We start from the raw sequence: 18,837 nt of genomic DNA, 5'->3' as shown, positions 1-18,837 counted from the left end.
TTTCCCACAGTGCGAATGCGAGCATGCTGCGCCTCTGATTACATGAGGCCATTGGCTAAAATATCAATGTCGAATTTTTCTTGTTAAATTTTTCAACACCTTTATTAATGCCTTCAGAATCTAAATAGATTTTGTCGGTGTACTTGCTTCATTTACATTGTTCTGGCAGGTCAAAATTATCTTGTGCCTACCCAGTATGAGGCTATTATTTCAAGGTAGCTTTTACTGGTACCCAACTTTTGAGACATTTATCTTTTTGAAATATCTCATTTTGATTGGTGAGAAAGTTGAGTTACATCAATATATGCATGTGGTGTGTCATCTGGGCCAACTAGTGAAAATATAGTCGTCTGAATTCTTCATGCATTTTATGCCATTTTGTCACTACATGAGAGCAAAAATGAAATGAAACAATAGAATTGGCAACCTCTTGTTTGGATCCACCATAATTTTCTAAACTGAAAGAAGAGAAACTGCCAGATCAACAACTGTCCAAAGACTTGTCGGTTAAATGAGTTTCTGGATGTCTTTTTTGCCTATCATGGAAATGTGTAATTGTCATGGCAAACTCACACCACACAGGTTAAGCCTCAGTAATGTTATCAGTAGGGTAATGACATTTTAACCTTGAGAAAGATGACTGTAAAGTGATATGAAAGTTTTAAGAAGGGCATACATACTATAATCTAAAATATGTCTCCTCTGGGTTTTTTTCTTCAGAAAAATAAAGATTTCCTGATCGACAATGCTGCAAGGATTCGTGACATCGAGCTACTAGTTGGTTTTAATTTTTTCACCTTATTTGATACCTCTGTGGCAGCCAGACTTCGTACCTTCCTTCCTGAGGAGCTCTGGCCTTCAAAACTTACACAAGAGTGGATTGATCTCCCTTGTCCAACAAAGTCACAATGTCAAACTGAGTATGCATTTTCATTTGTTTTTTGTTTGATCTTATTTTTTTTAAAAATGCAAAGTAGGCAAATAACAAAAGAGAGATAAACACTGTCAAATAGACGAGCATTTATACCATCTATAGTCTGAATATACCTCCCTGTTTACTTGTATCCCACTACCGATTTAAAAAACAGAAAAGCACAAATGAGATAAAAGATGTACAGAACTTAGTTCATTTATTGATTTATAACCTCAAACCTGATTATGACCAAGGGTGCCCTAAAAGCATTATTATCTGCGCATTTCATTCCAAACAGAAGTTTTCAGTATAAAAAATGATGCTGCTCACCAGTCATTTCCAGTTCCTGGACAAGTCCATTTTCAGTGAAGGGGTAAAGGCATGACTACACATGTATGTACATAGATGAAAAATACTATGTTGTCTGCTTCCAATATTTACAATGTTGAATCAAACAAAGGAAAAGAATGACAATTACAGATTTGCCTTTCACATGGATTTAACAAGTGATGTAATTTCTATGTTCATCATGTGCAAAGGGATATAACTCTAAACTCTTGACATTATGATAATTTACAGAATTATCCAGTAGTTACCAAATAGGATGAACTATACCACTCATTTGTCTGAGAAAAATAGACTCACCAATAGTGTATGCATTATGGCACCATGTTAGTATGGAAAGTCCATTAAGCATGAAACCAGCAGAGGATGCCAGTGTTGAGACCACTCTGGTCACAGTCAGGTTAAAAGTTCTAAATCAGTGAATGAATTGACTACGTTCTGTGCATTTTTTATCACATTAAAGACTTTTATTATTGAAATCGGTAGTTGGGTAGAAACAATTAGGGATTTATGCAAAAACTACAGCTTCATGCTATCCTGTTACATAATTATGCAGTTGTCAAGGATGTTTAGATTTCTGGACTAGTTCAGCATGTCTTTCCATCCTTGGCAATACTATCCATTTTTTCTGTGATTGATTTTATGAAAGATGAGAAAGTGGTTTGAATTTTTTGAAATTACACATTGTCAATAATGAATTGTCATCAAATTTTGCACACAAGTTTGCCAGAAAACAGAACATATTGTATTGGTCATGTAGCTGAAATGATCAAAGACAACATTAGCCAAGATATTTTGGAAACATGTCCGATAAACTGACTGTATTATAAGGTTTTACTTTTAACTTTTCATCTATTTAATGCCATTCATGGCATGATATTAAAGTAATAATTGAATAAATGGAAGTCGGGTTTTATAACACCAGTTTGGGCCCCAGGAGATCAAGTGGTCAAAGGTGCTACAAATAACTCATATCTCACCTCTGTCCATGTGAGTTTGAGTCTTGGCCCTGCTTACATGGGAAAGCTTGCCAGTAGTTTCCTGTGGATTAATGGTTCTTCCCACCAGATATACTGGCCACCATGTATAACGTGTGATGAAAAATCCGCAATCAAAACAGTGTACAGTTGATGCCTGTTAAAGTTGCTCTCAAGCTTTTTCATGTTGCATGCACAGTACAGTTCATGTTTATTGGGTCCAAGGAATATTCTTGAAATATATTTCCTAACATAATGCCTAAATATCCATTTCTAATATGTCTTTTTACAGAACGTTGTCATAATCATTTTGCTTATCCTTTTACACTAACAAATTAGCAATGCTGTTTAATAAATTATTGAATTTAATGAATAATTACGAAATCTTAGTTATTTAGATATAAATGTCATGAATAATTTCAGTTACCAGCCTGTATTGTTGATATCATTGGATGGCTTCCGGGCAGACTATTTGCTGCGGAATTTCACACCTCACATTGGACGTCTGAGCCAATGTGGCATCCATGCTCCATACATGAGGTCTGTGTATCCCACCAAGACTTTCCCCAATCACTATACCATTGTTACGGTGAGTGTAAAAAGAATTTGTAACTTTACTCATCCTAACCTCTTCATTAAATTTGATCAATGATTTCTTTTCAGTCAGGTCACTCTCACTATTTTGTATTTCAGTCTATCATGCCGTGTTTTTTATTTTGTATGGTTTCTGGTTGGATTCCCTTTCACATTTATAAGTACCTTAACATTTCATTTATTTCATGTTAATTGGACTACTAATGTCAATCTTTATTTGCTAAGTCAATGAATTATTGAATTTTGATTGATCTTTAGTTGATATTCAGTTAATGAATTTCAGCACAATTTAGTATATAGCATATATACTTGACTATTAGTCGACATCACTATTTTTTAGATCTGCAAAAAGCCAATTTCTCATTGACTCTCCTATAAATAAGGGTGTATTTTTTGAGTCAGATCTGTCTGAAGGTGTGACCTGTTGACAGTGAGTCAGAGTTGCACTTTGGAAAATTACACAAATCAAACTGGAAATATAGATAAATAGATTAGACAGAGATTAGATTGATAGATAGGAAAAATCAAGACAGAATCAGTCTAAAATACAATTATTGAGTGGAATATATCACAAATGAAATTGACAACTTACTAATGAAATCTATTAAAATCCATAGTGCTTGGCATTTTAAATCCATTTGCATGATAAAAATCCACAAACACCATACGTCGTACAGATAAAGAGTTAGTCTACAATTTTGTGATTCACAGTAATATTTCTATAAATGTCATTATCTAAAGTTATCTTCAACATAGTCAAAGAATTCATCTGAAATCCTCCATTGTCATCTAGTCATTGCAAATTGTCATCACCTAGTCATCATAAATATTGTCCAGCTCTGTTTTCTCGACTTCATTGTATTTTGTGGGTGCATATGTTGAGACTATGCTTGAGCTCTGTAAGTAGTCCTTTGATCGTACAGTCTGTCAAATCTATTAAAGGCTGCAGCTGACCATGTGTCACTTGTGCAGAAAGATCACAGGGAGTTCAAACAACCATTGTATTTTACTTGACACTGAGTAAATATGAAACAAAGAGCATTTGCAAACTAAGTAATTATGATCAGACATACACAAGAATTTTTAGAACTCTACTTGGCACTGAAGAAGTATATGTATTGAATTTGTGGCTCAGTCAAAAGGATTATCAACTTCAAAAAAAAGTGAATGCTGCCTTTGCAAGCCAAGAGGTTATTGGGCCACATGCACTGGCATAAAAGTTGGGAGATATCACTTGAGAATTAAATCTAACTTGTGGGAAAGGAAAATACATTTTTTTAAAATTCAAAACGTTTTTGCTTCAAGCACAGTGTTTGTTCAGCACAATACACATATTAACCCTTCACTTCATAGAGTGTATGGTTTTTCAGCCATTCGATACACATGTAGCAAAGTTATCCAGTGCAGTGCACTATAAATAGAACACCTGTTACCTATTCGACTCCATATACATAGGCCTGTCTGCTAACTGTTAAGCAGTGTAGTGTATGTTACATTTAACAGCAATTTTCACCATTTTACATTTTTGGTGCACATCTATTATGTATGGAAAAATTTCAGAGTAAATTCTGATCGTTATAGCTGTGTAATTATTTTTCACTGAAGAATTTTGTATGTGCTTTAAAATCTTGAGAGAACTCATTCACCGTCAAGTCAGCAAAGCTGCATGACCAACTGTAGCTGAAATTTCTCATACTTGAAATTTACAAGTTCTTTGTCTGTGTCTACATCACTGTGTCATCTGAATTTGATAATTTAAAAATCTAATTGCTGCCTAAGTTATTGAAGCTTTCATAGTTGTGATTCTAATCATGAAAACTCCATAAGTACTGAACGAACTCCGCAATCCTCCATTTTGGAGAGAGGAGAATATGTCCCAGTTACTTTAAATAGCATATTTCGACCAGAGCATAAACAATGACCACATGAACATGATTTGACATAATGGTCATTCACAGAAATTAATGTAGTATCTACAGCAATAGGGGTTTTTCCCCAAAGGTGGCACTACGAAAACCTGCTAAAAATGGCTAATGTTTACGGCAGGCATCGAAAGGCGCTTGTATGCAAATCAGGTAGAGGCGTCCAACGGCGCTTGTATTTGAATGGAATAGTGGCGTCCAAAGGCGCTTGCATGAGGTAAAGGGTTATTAATACAAATACAAGTTGTTAGAACAGGCAAGAAAAAATGTGAGCAATATACTTGTTAGGAAACATTCTGGTAAACAACATTGACATACACTTCACTTTGTGATGGGTAGTATTTTAATGTACCCTTAATATTTTCAAATTGTTAAAATTCAGAGTTCTAAGTATTGTGTGATGAATACTGTCAAGAAATGGATAAACACAGTGCATACCTTATACGCATTTCTGAATGGAAACTGTGTCATGAAAACATTAAAATTTTAAATTTACACTATCCTTGTGCACTGCAAAAATCTAGCTTCCAACATTACCCCTAAATTTATCAACTTTTTTGTATGTCATGCTGTTCAGATGACCCCATCTCTGCATGAATCAAATTTTCAGTAAAAAAACATGTAAATTGAAATATAAATATACATGGTACATCCTTCCGTTATTTTGGAGAAAAAATGTATAACCAAATTAAAACTGATAATGTCAGACAGTGATATCATGAGAGCTCTTTTGTTAGGGGGTAGATGACTGTCAGTTCAGTTGAAAGTATTATTCATCAAGGTTTTTTCTGTGAGGCATTGAAGGCAAAACTGGTACACTTTTGTCCTTTTGCTAGTTCAGGGAAGATTTTTGCAAAGAAGAAATGTAGTACCAATCCTGCCCATAATACCTTGCAGAAAATTATCAACAATGACTTGCAGATATGGCATATTTGTTCTGAAATTTCTGTAGCTACCACTGTCTTCTATGTAAAAAAATTGTATGTTAATGAAACATAATGGATGCATTTGTGTTGATGTGTTTGTATATGCCCCTTTTTCTTTCAAAGCCTGCAAATTTAACTTTGAGATCAAAGCTTTCAAATATTTTTCAGGGATTGTACCCTGAGTCACATGGCATTATAGACAACAACATGTATGATCTGAATATAAGGAACAGCTTTTCCCTGTCCAGTCCAAATGCCAGTGACACTCGCTGGTGGGGAGGGGAACCAGTAAGTAAAGAATGGTTCTTCACACTGATCCTGCAACTATTATTACTGTTAACTATCAAAATTTCTGGACATTATAAAACGATTGTTTTACTCGCTTTCCGCATAATTTTTGTGCTAATGGAAATTATCATTTTACCCAAATGTTTTGCCCAGAAAATTTATATCTCTGTTGTGTACTCATGCAAGTTCTGGTTGGAAGTGGATTGGTCATACTAGGCTGTGTTATGTTTTTGTTTGCAAATAAAAGAACACCTACCTGATATTGTTCTGCTGCTTTCTTATACAAGTTTTAAAAAATACTGGTTTCAGTTCTGGTGTTGCATTAAGATCTGGTTCAATAAAGCATGCATTTTTCAGCAAAGAAAGCCTTTTTCAGTAGGAATGACATCACCCTTTTTGCACATGTGCCCATTGACAGTTGTTATGGTAACAAAAGTGATGGGCCTGTGTCCAGAAAATTTGATGGCCTCCATTTTGAAAAGGACGTTTAGTTTGATCCTTATGTAGTATGTGTTGAAAGCTAAATTATTTGTTCCATCTCTGCTTACTAGTTCATGTCTAAAAATTGTATAAATAAGTGGCAAGAATACACAGATATCTTAAAGAAATACAAATCCATTAATTTGGTGATGTACCAGTCTTGGGCCCTCTCAGCCTGCAGAAAGAGGTTAAGAACCTTTGAAGGCCAGAAGCTATAATTAGGTTTATTAAAGCAGCTTAAATTCATTGTCTGATGGTTATCTCTTCAATCCCTGGTCTTTATAGTATGGGTAAATTGTGACCAGAAAATGCATGTACTTTTAGAAATTTTAAAACATGAAAATCAGTTGGACCAGATATTTAGATTAATTATGGTATAGTTATTAATTATGGCATATGAAAATAATTGTGTGGCATTTATTTTCTTGGTTTTGCAGCCAAAACATGTAGTTTGAAAAATTTAAACAAATGCATATTGATAAAACCATTACTACAACACAAAAATGTCATCCTCAGATTCACAAATCATATATAAATGAAAATAAGTAAACTTGCTCTACTGAAGTTTTTCTGTCTGTGTTTACTGGTGCAGCTTTCTTTTCATGTATACATTAAATCTGAATTATGTCAGTGGCACTTAGAGTGATCTCCCCTTGATAGTTAAACTTAAGGTTAATGTTGTAAGAAAATATTGTAGCACCGTTCAGTTATCTGATTTTTGTTTCATAAGATGATGTAGTATTTTCCTATGTATTTAAAATCTGTGTTTTAGTGTGTGTCTTATTTAGGAATTTTGACAAAAATTATTTTCTCTGCATTAATGGAACACTGTCTAATATTTGTACTTACAAAGAAATTATTTATATTCTTGCTGAAAGAAATGGAGTCTGTTATATTTTTGTTCAAGGAAATGAAGTTTATTTATATATTTGTTGAAAGAAACAACTTTGTCAGGAGAACAAAGATGTAATTTTATTTCATTTGTTGGATAACTGTAATATCAAGTTTGTATAAACTCCTCAGGGTAGTAGTCATTTGATTAAAAAAATGTTACAAAAGTGAAAGCCAGAGGGAAAAGTGGTAATATGTAGCTTTTATTTCATAACGGGAACCAGTCAATTGCTTCCTGCTTCGTGTGTTTTTGTTGCTTATAATTATTCCCATGAATTGTACATTATGCAAATCAGCATCATTTAACATCTTTTCTTAAATCAGTCAATCAATTTTTGGCTCACTTTTGTTTTATCGAGAGTAGAGCCCATTCTTGTTGAGTGTGTCAATTTCCACACAATTTCCACACAATTTTTTGCATACTATTTCCACCCAATTTCCACCCTGTGGCACAAAAGTATTTTGACATCATCTGCATGAAGAAAATGTAAATGGACAAACCACCTAAGAAAATGTGGAACTTTTTAAAGGAATGTGGTTTATGCAGTAAATTTTATTCATGTTCAAGTATTCAACAAGCTTTTCCTTTATCTGTTATTTGACATGTTACTGAATTGTTTAACATCATTATGTTTTATGTTTTATCTTCTTGCACCTAAAATTTCCAGTATCTGGAAAGGTTTATGTTCCTAAATGTAATTTCAGATTTTCAGACATTCCTTTAGTTGACACCATATAGCCATTGTTGTGCTGAAGTACCATTAAATGCTAGTTAAGGCATTGTTTCAGTAAAGATATAAAATTGAAAGTAGATTCTGTAACCATCTTATAGCAATAATCATACTTGTCTCATAGTTTTGTAGTGTCTAATCTCTGTGGATAATAAGCCATGTTATTTTTAGGCTATGATTTTTGCACACCTTACCGAAGGCCATGGCAATTTAGGGCATGACCCTGTGTCTGGTCAAATTTGCTATTTTCAAAAATGGTGTTAAAGCCTGCTGGGTCTATCTGGATCAGACTTGGCAGGAAATATCCCACAGAACATGCTATCCCAAAATTGTATTTTGGGTGTCTCCCTTAGAATGCTTTGGCTTCCATAGCAACCAGATAGAAAATATATTTTCAGCTTCTTTGGAATTTATGAAATAATTTTTGATCAAACTTGGTTGAAATTTCTTTTAAGAATGCTCTATCAAATAGATGTCCTGGGTGGCGCCCATTGCAGTTGGGAGGAATATTTATTTTCAACTTCTTCTCTAGAAATGGTGGGCCATTTTTTATCAGAATTAGTGGGAATGTTTCTTTAGAGCATTTATTGTCAAAATTATGTAAGAACATGATGCAGATTTCTTACCAAAACAAGAAGAAACCTATTTTCAGATTCTCTAAAACAGTTAAGTAATGTATGCCAAGCAGTATTAGGCACACTTGAAACTCATGTTTACGTTATGGAAGGTTGTCTCTTCTTTTTTATATGTAATTATCAACAGCAAAATGCATCACACTACGACTGTTGTTAAAAGTTTGATACCCAAGTTTTCAGCTAAATTTGCATCAAACTACATACATGTAAATAGTATTGATCACTAGAAGAACAAATAGCCAAAAAGAATGGCCATAAGAAGAGAGGGTTCATAAATAGTCAGACTGGATCTGTAATTTGGACAGAATACATGTAGTCATAAAAAGCAGATTCTTATGCCCAGTGTATTTTGCACACAGATATATGTTGCAACAAAAATATGGGACTGTTCACATACAGTTATTTTCCATATCTACTTACTTTCTGAGTACAGTTACTTTCTATGTAAGTTTATTTTGCATAATCTTATATTCTGTACATATTTTCAAGTGTTGGCTTATTTTCTATTTACAGTGTGACCCTGCTATAACTTGGTAGTTGGTAGCCATAGAACCCAACCATGTTATAGACCAAACTGTGTTATAAGCAACCAAGTCAATTAGCTGATGAAAATGATGCATATACCAAAAAAAACTTGGCTTGGGTGGGGGTAGGTAATAAATGCGGGTGGTAAAATATGTGCTTCATTTGCACAGTTATCATAAATCGATGCATATTAAATGAAAAATACACCTGTAGTGAAAACTGAGAAGGCATATATATTTTACTTGATTTAGAGAATCACAGATTGGTACATATACATGTATACTGTTTTTATTTACATGTATCAACACCGTGTACTCACCTGCGAATCTCATTACATACATTGAATCCACAATACAAGTAATTCCATTGAAAATATGCACACACACACACATTTAAAATAATCAATAATTTTGTCACAGATCGAATAGGTCAAAAAAACATCGCACAATCGCATAATGAATGAAAGATGAAGCACATTTGCTTTTCAGTAAGTCCCAAGTTGGTAAAAGTTTGAATTTTAAGCCACCATTGATAGCATTCATAAGCATAAACTTTTTCCCTGCAAAAAGGAAGCTATCACGGCACAGCAGACGTGTTCCAATCACATTGAAAATGAAACAATCTTTCAGATTTCATTGCTTTTATTTAAATTTGGTACTGACTTCCTTATAAGAAAGGTTCTTTGTTTTATTTGAAGATTGTAGTCAACTTTCTTTGATGAATAGTACATGCATTAGTGAAGTCACCGCAAAAAAACAACTCTGGAGAACCAAGCAAATGCCCATTTCTTATTGTGTCAGAAACATCAAATAATTGTATTGCATGATTGAGAGTGATTTTTGTTTTCCATTTGCTTTGTACATTTTCATCACAATCGGTGCTTCAAAGATAATGTTTTCTTTGACATTTCAGCAAACTATTTTAAAAAAGGAAGTGGCCCTCAGTTGGTCAATAGTAGTCACTGTTTTTCCCCACCAGATGAATAGACCAACAAGTAAGATTTTGTTGTTGTTGTTTTGGGGGTTTTTTTCTTATATCTGTGGTAGCAGAGTGATGGTGCCTTCCATGCATGCGTCAGAAATTTAGCAAAAGGTCAACAGTTGACAGGGACACAGGTGTTCTGGTCTAATGACAGGGATTACTACAGAAAATGTGAGTTTTCTGAAGGATTTAATTCTGAGTGAAAAGAAGACGAATTTTGCTTACCATCCACATACAAATGTCAGTCTATGTAAATATATTAACTAGTGAACGGACAAAAATCCAACAAAAGATGGATTACGAGATAATGCCTAGTCCAGTTGATCTCCACTACCAGAAATATCGACAGCTAAAAAAAGTGGACATCTTACAACATAAAGTACTCATGCTAGATATCAACATAAGCAGATTATGATATAGCAATGCATTGTTAAGATGGTTTGTCAATGTGGACAAATAATTTGTTTGTGTAACAACAGATACATTTCAGTGCATTTTATGTCAGGTTTGTGGTTTTCTTTCATGAGGCCTCTGAATTTCACCTCTCCAAACCAGTGGTTATACATAAAAGTTTAAACATCCAACAATGCTGCCAATAATAATAAAAATTGCCAGGTGGTATATTTTGCTGCCAATGAGGAGGAAAAAATGCAGTTTGTGACATTGCCGAAGCCCTATGCAATCCAAGAATAAACTTTTTGCATGCTATTTTTCATACTTTTAAGAAGAAAAAACTATTTTTTCATGTATGAGAAAAATACATATAAAATTTCAGGAGCCATGCCACAGTCATCTTGTATTGTTCATTTGTGATTTCTTCCCCAAAATGATAACAAACATTTTACATTTTTTTTCATGCTCTTATAAAAGAATTATTTTTTTTTTGTGTACAAGAAAACTGCATGTATATAAAATTTTGGGAGCCACACCATGACCACATTATATCCGAATTCATGTTATAACGGAGAGTGCTATAGTGGGATCACACCATCTATATCTCTATATCAGTGATTCTCAAACTGTGTGCCATGAGAGATTTGCAGGTGTGCCATGGGAGTTTCGAAATCGCAAGTTGTAAACTTCATCAAATCTCGACCGCTTCAATCTCGACTTTTCTCTCAACTCTGTGAAGCAATGGATTCAGACTACAAATGCCTGCTATACCATACTGACGTTTGTTGGCTTTCAAGGGGAAAAGTGTTAAAGTGTCTCATCCATCTCGAGATTGAAGTGATTTCATTCTTGGAGGTTGAAAAAATAGACTTTGGATTCTCTCTTCATGACAAAATCTGGTGGCTGAAGGTTCAGTTTATCTCCGATTTATTTGACAAATTAAATTCACTGAATTTAAGTCTTCAAGGACCATCGGAAAACATCATCACTGCAACATCAAAACTGAAGTCATTTGATGAAAAGTTGTCACTGTGGCAAAGTAAGGTCTCGAAGAGTGTCCTTAACTGCTTTCCTACCATCAACGAATCTCATTCAAACAAGAAAATCATCCCCGAAATTCTGGACACACTGAGAGACCTACAATCGGCACTGCAGCATTACTTCCCATCACATGCAAGTGATGAATATGGATGAGTGATATATGCATTGAATTTCTGTAAATGCATATTTCCTATGTATGTTTATTTATACTATCTTATTTTCTGTATTTGCTTATTTTCTGTAATGGCTTAATTTTCAAGCATTGATCACTTTTGTACATGCTTGCTTTCTGTATTTGCTTATTTTCTGTAATGGCTTAATTTTCAAGTATTTGCTCATTTTTGTACAGGCTTACTTTTCTGTATTTGCTTATTTTATGGATATGCTTTTTTGTACAATCCTATTTTCAAGGATTTGCTAATTTGTTATCTTATTTTCTGTACACTGGATATGCTTATTTTCTGTATATTTTTATTTTTTGTACACTGGGCTTTTGTAGAATTTTTGCTTACTGTCCAGATTTTCAGTAAATAATTGCTTATAATTTCTTATTTAGATTTGGATTACAGCACAAAAACAAGGTCATAAGACAGCAACATATTTCTGGCCAGGCTCTGATGTGCAAATACAAGGTACGAGTTGTATATTTAGCAGTTCAATAATATACATTTATTATATCCTTTTCTTTGAAGTACAGAGGATTATTGGTGAAATATTTGTAAAAAAAATTTAATTTCTATATTTTCAAATATGTAAAACATGTATTTTTTTATTCTATGTATTACTTAAATTTGAAGTACAGAAACTTACTGATCAAATAATTGTTTTTCATTCCTATATTTTCACGAGTGAAACTATCAGATTTCTCAACTTGTCATGTGATGCTTGATTGTGTCTGCAAAAGTTGTACCTGCAACAGTAACAATTAGTATTTTATAAGCTACAACAAATAAAAAGAAACTACTTGATATTTCCGATATGGAAGTTAGTCTTAAAGAAATTGGACTTGATGCTGTCTGTATCTCTCTGGAGTTATTTCTCTGTACTTCCTTTACAACAATAGTAAACCCACTGTGATACATTGCTTAATCAGACTTGCTATGTTTTCAGATAAGGTCACATAGTTAACAGAATGTCAACAATGTAATTTACTGTGACAGATTAGGTCAACTCAAACCTGCCACTCGCTTGAGACCTACTTTTATCTGATTAGCCTATGTATTAGCAAGGTGAATTTATAAAAAAAGGGGTGGATTAGCGAGGATCTTGTGTTGATGAGTGAGTTTAATCTTCTGTTGTAGATTATCTGGGTCTATGTGGTTTGCAGTAGGACTTGTTTTTAAATGAGTATGTGTTACCTGAAATTAGTCCATTCCTTTTCATCCCTAAAGACACTGACAGAATTCCTTGTTCCAACACTATGACATACGTCATATAATGTATCGTGTGTTGATTTGAGTATTTGCTCACAACAAGAGAGATCATTGTTACTGCCACATGAAAATGAAATGAAACAAAACAAAACAAAGACTACATCAAGTTCAGAGACTTCACTCGAGGCATTGAATTCCATGGGGTTTGGAACTGAATTGGATGTCATTAAGGTCAACTTGTATTTTACACACATAATGTTTGCCATCATTGCCTCAGGTCACACTTCGGAACATTTCAGATGCATTGTTTCCAAGTCATCAATAGCACTGCACAATAATTTGTTGCACCTTACTGAAAACTTGAGGAAAAATATTGGCAGCATTACTGATGTACTTTTAGAGTTGGCAGGTCAGCAATATTTGATCTATTTCTTACAGCCATATTGGCAGCATTACTGATGTACTTTTAGAGTTGGCAGGTCAGCAATATTTGATCTATTTCTTACAGCCATATTGGCAGCATTACTGATGTACTTTTAGAGTTGGCAGGTCAGCAATATTTGATCTATTTCTTACAGCCATATTGGCAGCATTACTGATGTATTTTTAGAGTTGGCAGGTCAGCAATATTTGATCTATTTCTTACAGCCATATTGGCAGCATTACTGATGTATTTTTAGAGTTGGCAGGTCAGCAGTATTTGATCTATTTCTTACGGCCAGATGTTTAGAAATGTATCAGAGACATAAACTGACTGTTGAAAAACAATTGAAAATATATACCAGTGCTCTACTTTAAAAAAATTGATGGCATTTTCTTTCAAGTGTTGACTGTGAATAAGAATATGTTGAATATAATGGAAGTAACGAGACACTTCTGATATTCTCCTAATTTTGTACGTGCATGTTTTGTGAACAATATTTTCATTCAAATTAGTGTTTATGTGCATCTGTGATTTGGATTTTTAACATAGCTTTAATTAACAATGTTTTCAATCATATTGTTTCAATGTCTGCAGTGTGGTAGTTTATAGTGATGTCTTTCACTGGGGCATTGTGCCACAGACATTTAGCTTCATGTTCCACCCTGTCACATCATCCTAAGACTAGGCCGACCAGTCTTAGCACATTAGCCCCTGGCAACGAGTTAACAATGCTGGAGGTAGTAGCCTACTGCCGAGCTCTGTAGCATCAAGGTCATGCATGATACACTAAAGTGTGTGGTATTATAGGAAGGTAGACAGATGTAGCTCTACAATGATACCAAATAATCTGGAATTTCTGGTTGCACTACAAAATACAGAGGGAAAAATCTTGTTTTTTGGACCCTTTTTTTTCTACCCAAAATTCGCCTGTGGTCAGATTTTAGACTTTTTGGTCTGATCAAAGGCAAACTGGTATTAAGTGCAAACAGACAGATGAACCTTTGCAAAAAGTAGGATAAGATGGGCATTTGGAATAAAGAGTGGTCTTGATATTAAAATAATGGGTCCATTTAGCATCAACAAAAAAAACTCCAAATTTTACCCTTCTGCTCATGTACGAGCCAAACAGCCCAATGAAAAACAATGTTTCTAGCATAACTAGGCAGTATGTTATTGAAAGATCACCTGGAATTTGGTGTTTTCGGATGTATTCAGAAATAGCTTTCAAAATGTGTTTCCTACTCAAATTTCAGGTGAAAACGACAAAATCCTCCAGGGGTTAATGTGTTAACACTAACCTCTTAATCCTGAGTACCAAGTGAGACAGTGGCTGGTACTATTTTTATAGTCTTTGGTACAACTCTGACTTGGACTAAGTCATTAATTTGGAATTGAAGTGAATTCATTCAAGGACATTTTGAATGATATCATTGTGATACATAAAATGACTGTTCACACATTAGCACATTTGTGACTACAGGCACATCAGTACACTCAGCATTGGAATTTATTCTGTACACCACTAGAAATCATTTGGAACTCAAGACATTTGAATTTGTGATAGAACTTTAAGAAAATATTTTGGGATACTGTATGTTCTTTTTAAAATGTAACTTTTTATTCTATGGAAATAAATTATTTGTTGAATTGTACAAAGCATGTTGCTGTTTGCTCTTTTTCATTTCTTAGTTTAAGACCAAAGAGTCGTAACAATTACTAGATGAAAATGGTGCCTCGCAGGCATCCAATATGCCATCTTGAAAGTCTTGTTATTGCATCCTGTAACTAATAAATTAATTAATGAGTGAGTATATATAAATCAATTATTCAGTCCAGTATTTTGCTTAAAATGACAAGACAAATAGCATGTAATTGCCATTTGGCTTTAAAATATGTTCAGTAAGAACTTGTGTATGTCTTGTCAACAGATTGGATTGATTTTTGTGTGCCTGACATAAGAAAACAAAATTAAACATTTTCTTGTTATCAACAAGGCCACTAATTTACTTTTGAAATTGGTGAGTATTGTTTTCAAGTCACAAGTAGCCTAACTAACATCAGCCTGGTAACCTCTTGCCTTCAGTAAATACCACTAACTTCCCTTGGAAACACTTTAAAAAATGATATATAAGAATGAAGGTGAAATTTAAATCAAAATATAAAAAAAAAAAATATACTTGCATGCAAAATAATAATATTCTTTAGATAAAAGAAAAATTCCATACCATATTTATACTTATTTACAAGCTGGATCAAACTATAAACTACATAAACCCAAATCTTCCATCGCTTAGGCAACAGCAGATCATGGTTTATGCATTTTGTTAGGGGTAATAAGTGGAATGACCATGGTGAACATTTTTTATATTGAAAACAAAAAGAAATGAAGGAATAGTATTACATTAGTGCCACCTAGCTCCATTACTGCAGCTTATAGGTCAAGGTCACAATGTGACCTAAATAAAGGTAAATGGTTTCTTGGTCATTGCTGTCCATAGTCACCCATGCAGAACTATCAAACAAAGGTGACATTTAATATCTTATTGTAACCAGGAATTTGATCCTTGTCTTTAGAGATAAAAGGGATAGACTAAGGGCAACTGTATCTTATATACTTAATTAAGTCAAGCCCAACTATAACCTGAATAGACCCAGATCTGCCATTGCATAATGCACTGGTAGATCTGGGTATATGCAGTTGTTAGGAGTAATCATTAGAACAAACAACATTGACCCTGATATGTCAATACATTATGTGACAACAGAGTCTGTGTTGTTTGCAGTTGGGGTCAACATATTAGTGAATATATATCGTAGCATGCACCTCAATACATTTGATACATATTTATTAATGAACCTCAATAATTGCATAATTGTTTATGTTGGACTGAAATTAGTGGGCAGGGTTCGCTTCTTCATATGTGAACTTGGGACATTGAAAAGTAAATTTTGTTATCTGCTTCTTTGACTCCTGTTTCATTTTTTTTTCAGGAATGTTTCCTAATTATTATGAAAAGTACAATGGGTAAGTTGTATTGTTATGGAAATTTTTATCATGGTATTTTTCTTTATGTCAGCAAGAAGCACATGAAGATTCTTCATTCCTAAAATTCGTTTGTCTAACTTAAATAATTCAGACTAATTAAGTCTGATAATTTTTTTTTTCTCTTTCTTTTGTATGCTTTGTTTTGCTTATTGTGAAACTGTCTCCATATTGTCTATATCCCAAGCCCAACTAAAATTGCCTGTATCCATGTAAGATCATCACATAATTTGGCTTTTACAGCACCAAATGGGGTAGCTGTTTTGTAGTTCTTGCATTTGTATAGCTGCCTTTGAGGCAGATTCTACCGGGGGGAGGGGGTCACAGAAGGATCATTGTTCATTGGATATTTGATTGAACCACAAAATCCAGAAAACAGTGAGAACAGTCAAACTGGTCTCAAACAGTCACTACTGGGAAATGGGAAAAGTGGCCTTCAAAGACACGTTTGTTTACACAACAATTTAATTTATAGGTTCATTAAAAAGTAACAGCTTATGATAGGTTATTACTTAATGATTTTTTAAATAAAATGTTGTGGTTATGGTCATGGTGTACATCTAGGCATGGCCCATGGTACAATAGATTGATAATATGCTGATGGCAGCCATATTTACATCTAGAGATTGCCCTTGATACAACATATTGATAATATGCTGTTGGCAGCCATATTTACATCTAGAGATTGCACATGGTACAACATATTGATAATATTCTGATGGCAGCCATATTTACATCTAGGGATGGCCCATGATACAACAGATTGATAATATGCTGATGGCAGCCATATTTACATCTAGAGATTGCCCATGATACAACATATTGATAATATGCTGATGGCAGCCATATTTACATCCTGGGATGGCCCATGATACAACAGATTGATAATATGCTGATGGCAGCCATATTTACATCCTGGGATGGCCCATGATACAACAGATTGATAATATGCTGATGGCAGCCATGTTTACATCCTGGGATTGCCCATGATACAACAGATTGATAATATGCAGATACCAGCCATATTTACATCTAGAGATTGCCCTTGATACAACATATTGATAATATGCTGTTGGCAGCCATATTTACATCTAGAGATTGCACATGGTACAACATATTGATTATATTCTGATGGTAGCCATATTTACATCTAGGGATGGCCCATGATACAACAGATTGATAATATGCTGATGGCAGCCATGTTTACATCCTGGGATGGCCCATGATACAACAGATTGATAATATGCTGATGGCAGCCACATTTACATCTAGAGATTGCCCATGATACAACAGATTGATAATATGCTGATGGCAGCCATATTTACATCTAGAGATTGCCCATGATACAGCATATTGATAATATGCTGATGGCAGCCATATTTACATCCTGGGATGGCCCATGATACAACAGATTGATAATATGCTGATGGCAGCCATATTTACATCCTGGGATGGCCCATGATACAACAGATTGATAATATGCTGATGGCAGCCATATTTACATTCTGGGATGACCCATGATACAACAGATTGATAATATGCTGATGGCAGCCATATTTACATCCTGGGATGGCCCATGATACAACAGATTGATAATATGCTGATGGCAGCCATATTTACATCCTGGGATGGCCCATGATACAACAGATTGATAATATGCTGATGGCAGCCATATTTACATCCTGGGATGGCCCATGATACAACAGATTGATAATATGCTGATGGCAGCCATATTTACATCCTGGGATGGCCCATGATACAACAGATTGATAATATGCTGATGGCAGCCATGTTTACATCCTGGGATTGCCCATGATACAACAGATTGATAATATGCAGATACCAGCCATATTTACATCTAGAGATTGCCCTTGATACAACATATTGATAATATGCTGTTGGCAGCCATATTTACATCTAGAGATTGCACATGGTACAACATATTGATTATATTCTGATGGTAGCCATATTTACATCTAGGGATGGCCCATGATACAACAGATTGATAATATGCTGATGGCAGCCACATTTACATCTAGAGATTGCCCATGATACAACAGATTGATAATATGCTGATGGCAGCCATATTTACATCTAGAGATTGCCCATGATACAGCATATTGATAATATGCTGATGGCAGCCATATTTACATCCTGGGATGGCCCATGATACAACAGATTGATAATATGCTGATGGCAGCCATATTTACATCCTGGGATGGCCCATGATACAACAGATTGATAATATGCTGATGGCAGCCATATTTACATTCTGGGATGACCCATGATACAACAGATTGATAATATGCTGATGGCAGCCATATTTACATCCTGGGATGGCCCATGATACAACAG

General features: G+C 34.4%; 1 protein-coding gene across 1 annotated transcript in view; it reads left to right on the top strand.

Moving 5' to 3' along the window:
- The first annotated feature begins 693 nt into the window (after nucleotides 1-693).
- LOC149807760 (ectonucleotide pyrophosphatase/phosphodiesterase family member 3-like) overlaps nucleotides 694-18,837 on the top strand; it is a 73,723-nt gene continuing 55,579 nt past the window's right edge. The window contains exons 1-5 of the mRNA XM_089960155.1: nucleotides 694-920; nucleotides 2,659-2,824; nucleotides 5,846-5,965; nucleotides 12,199-12,274; nucleotides 16,431-16,464. Of these exons, the coding sequence (XP_089816281.1) occupies nucleotides 694-920; nucleotides 2,659-2,824; nucleotides 5,846-5,965; nucleotides 12,199-12,274; nucleotides 16,431-16,464 (623 nt within the window). The remainder of the gene's footprint in view (nucleotides 921-2,658; nucleotides 2,825-5,845; nucleotides 5,966-12,198; nucleotides 12,275-16,430; nucleotides 16,465-18,837) is intronic.

The sequence above is a fragment of the Sinohyriopsis cumingii genome, chromosome 1 (assembly GCF_028554795.1).
Source record: "Sinohyriopsis cumingii isolate HCF-2022 chromosome 1, ASM2855479v2, whole genome shotgun sequence".
Classification (NCBI taxonomy): Eukaryota; Metazoa; Mollusca; class Bivalvia; order Unionida; family Unionidae; genus Sinohyriopsis; species Sinohyriopsis cumingii.
Note: the sequence above shows the minus strand (reverse complement) of the source record. Positions and strands in the feature narration are given on the sequence as shown.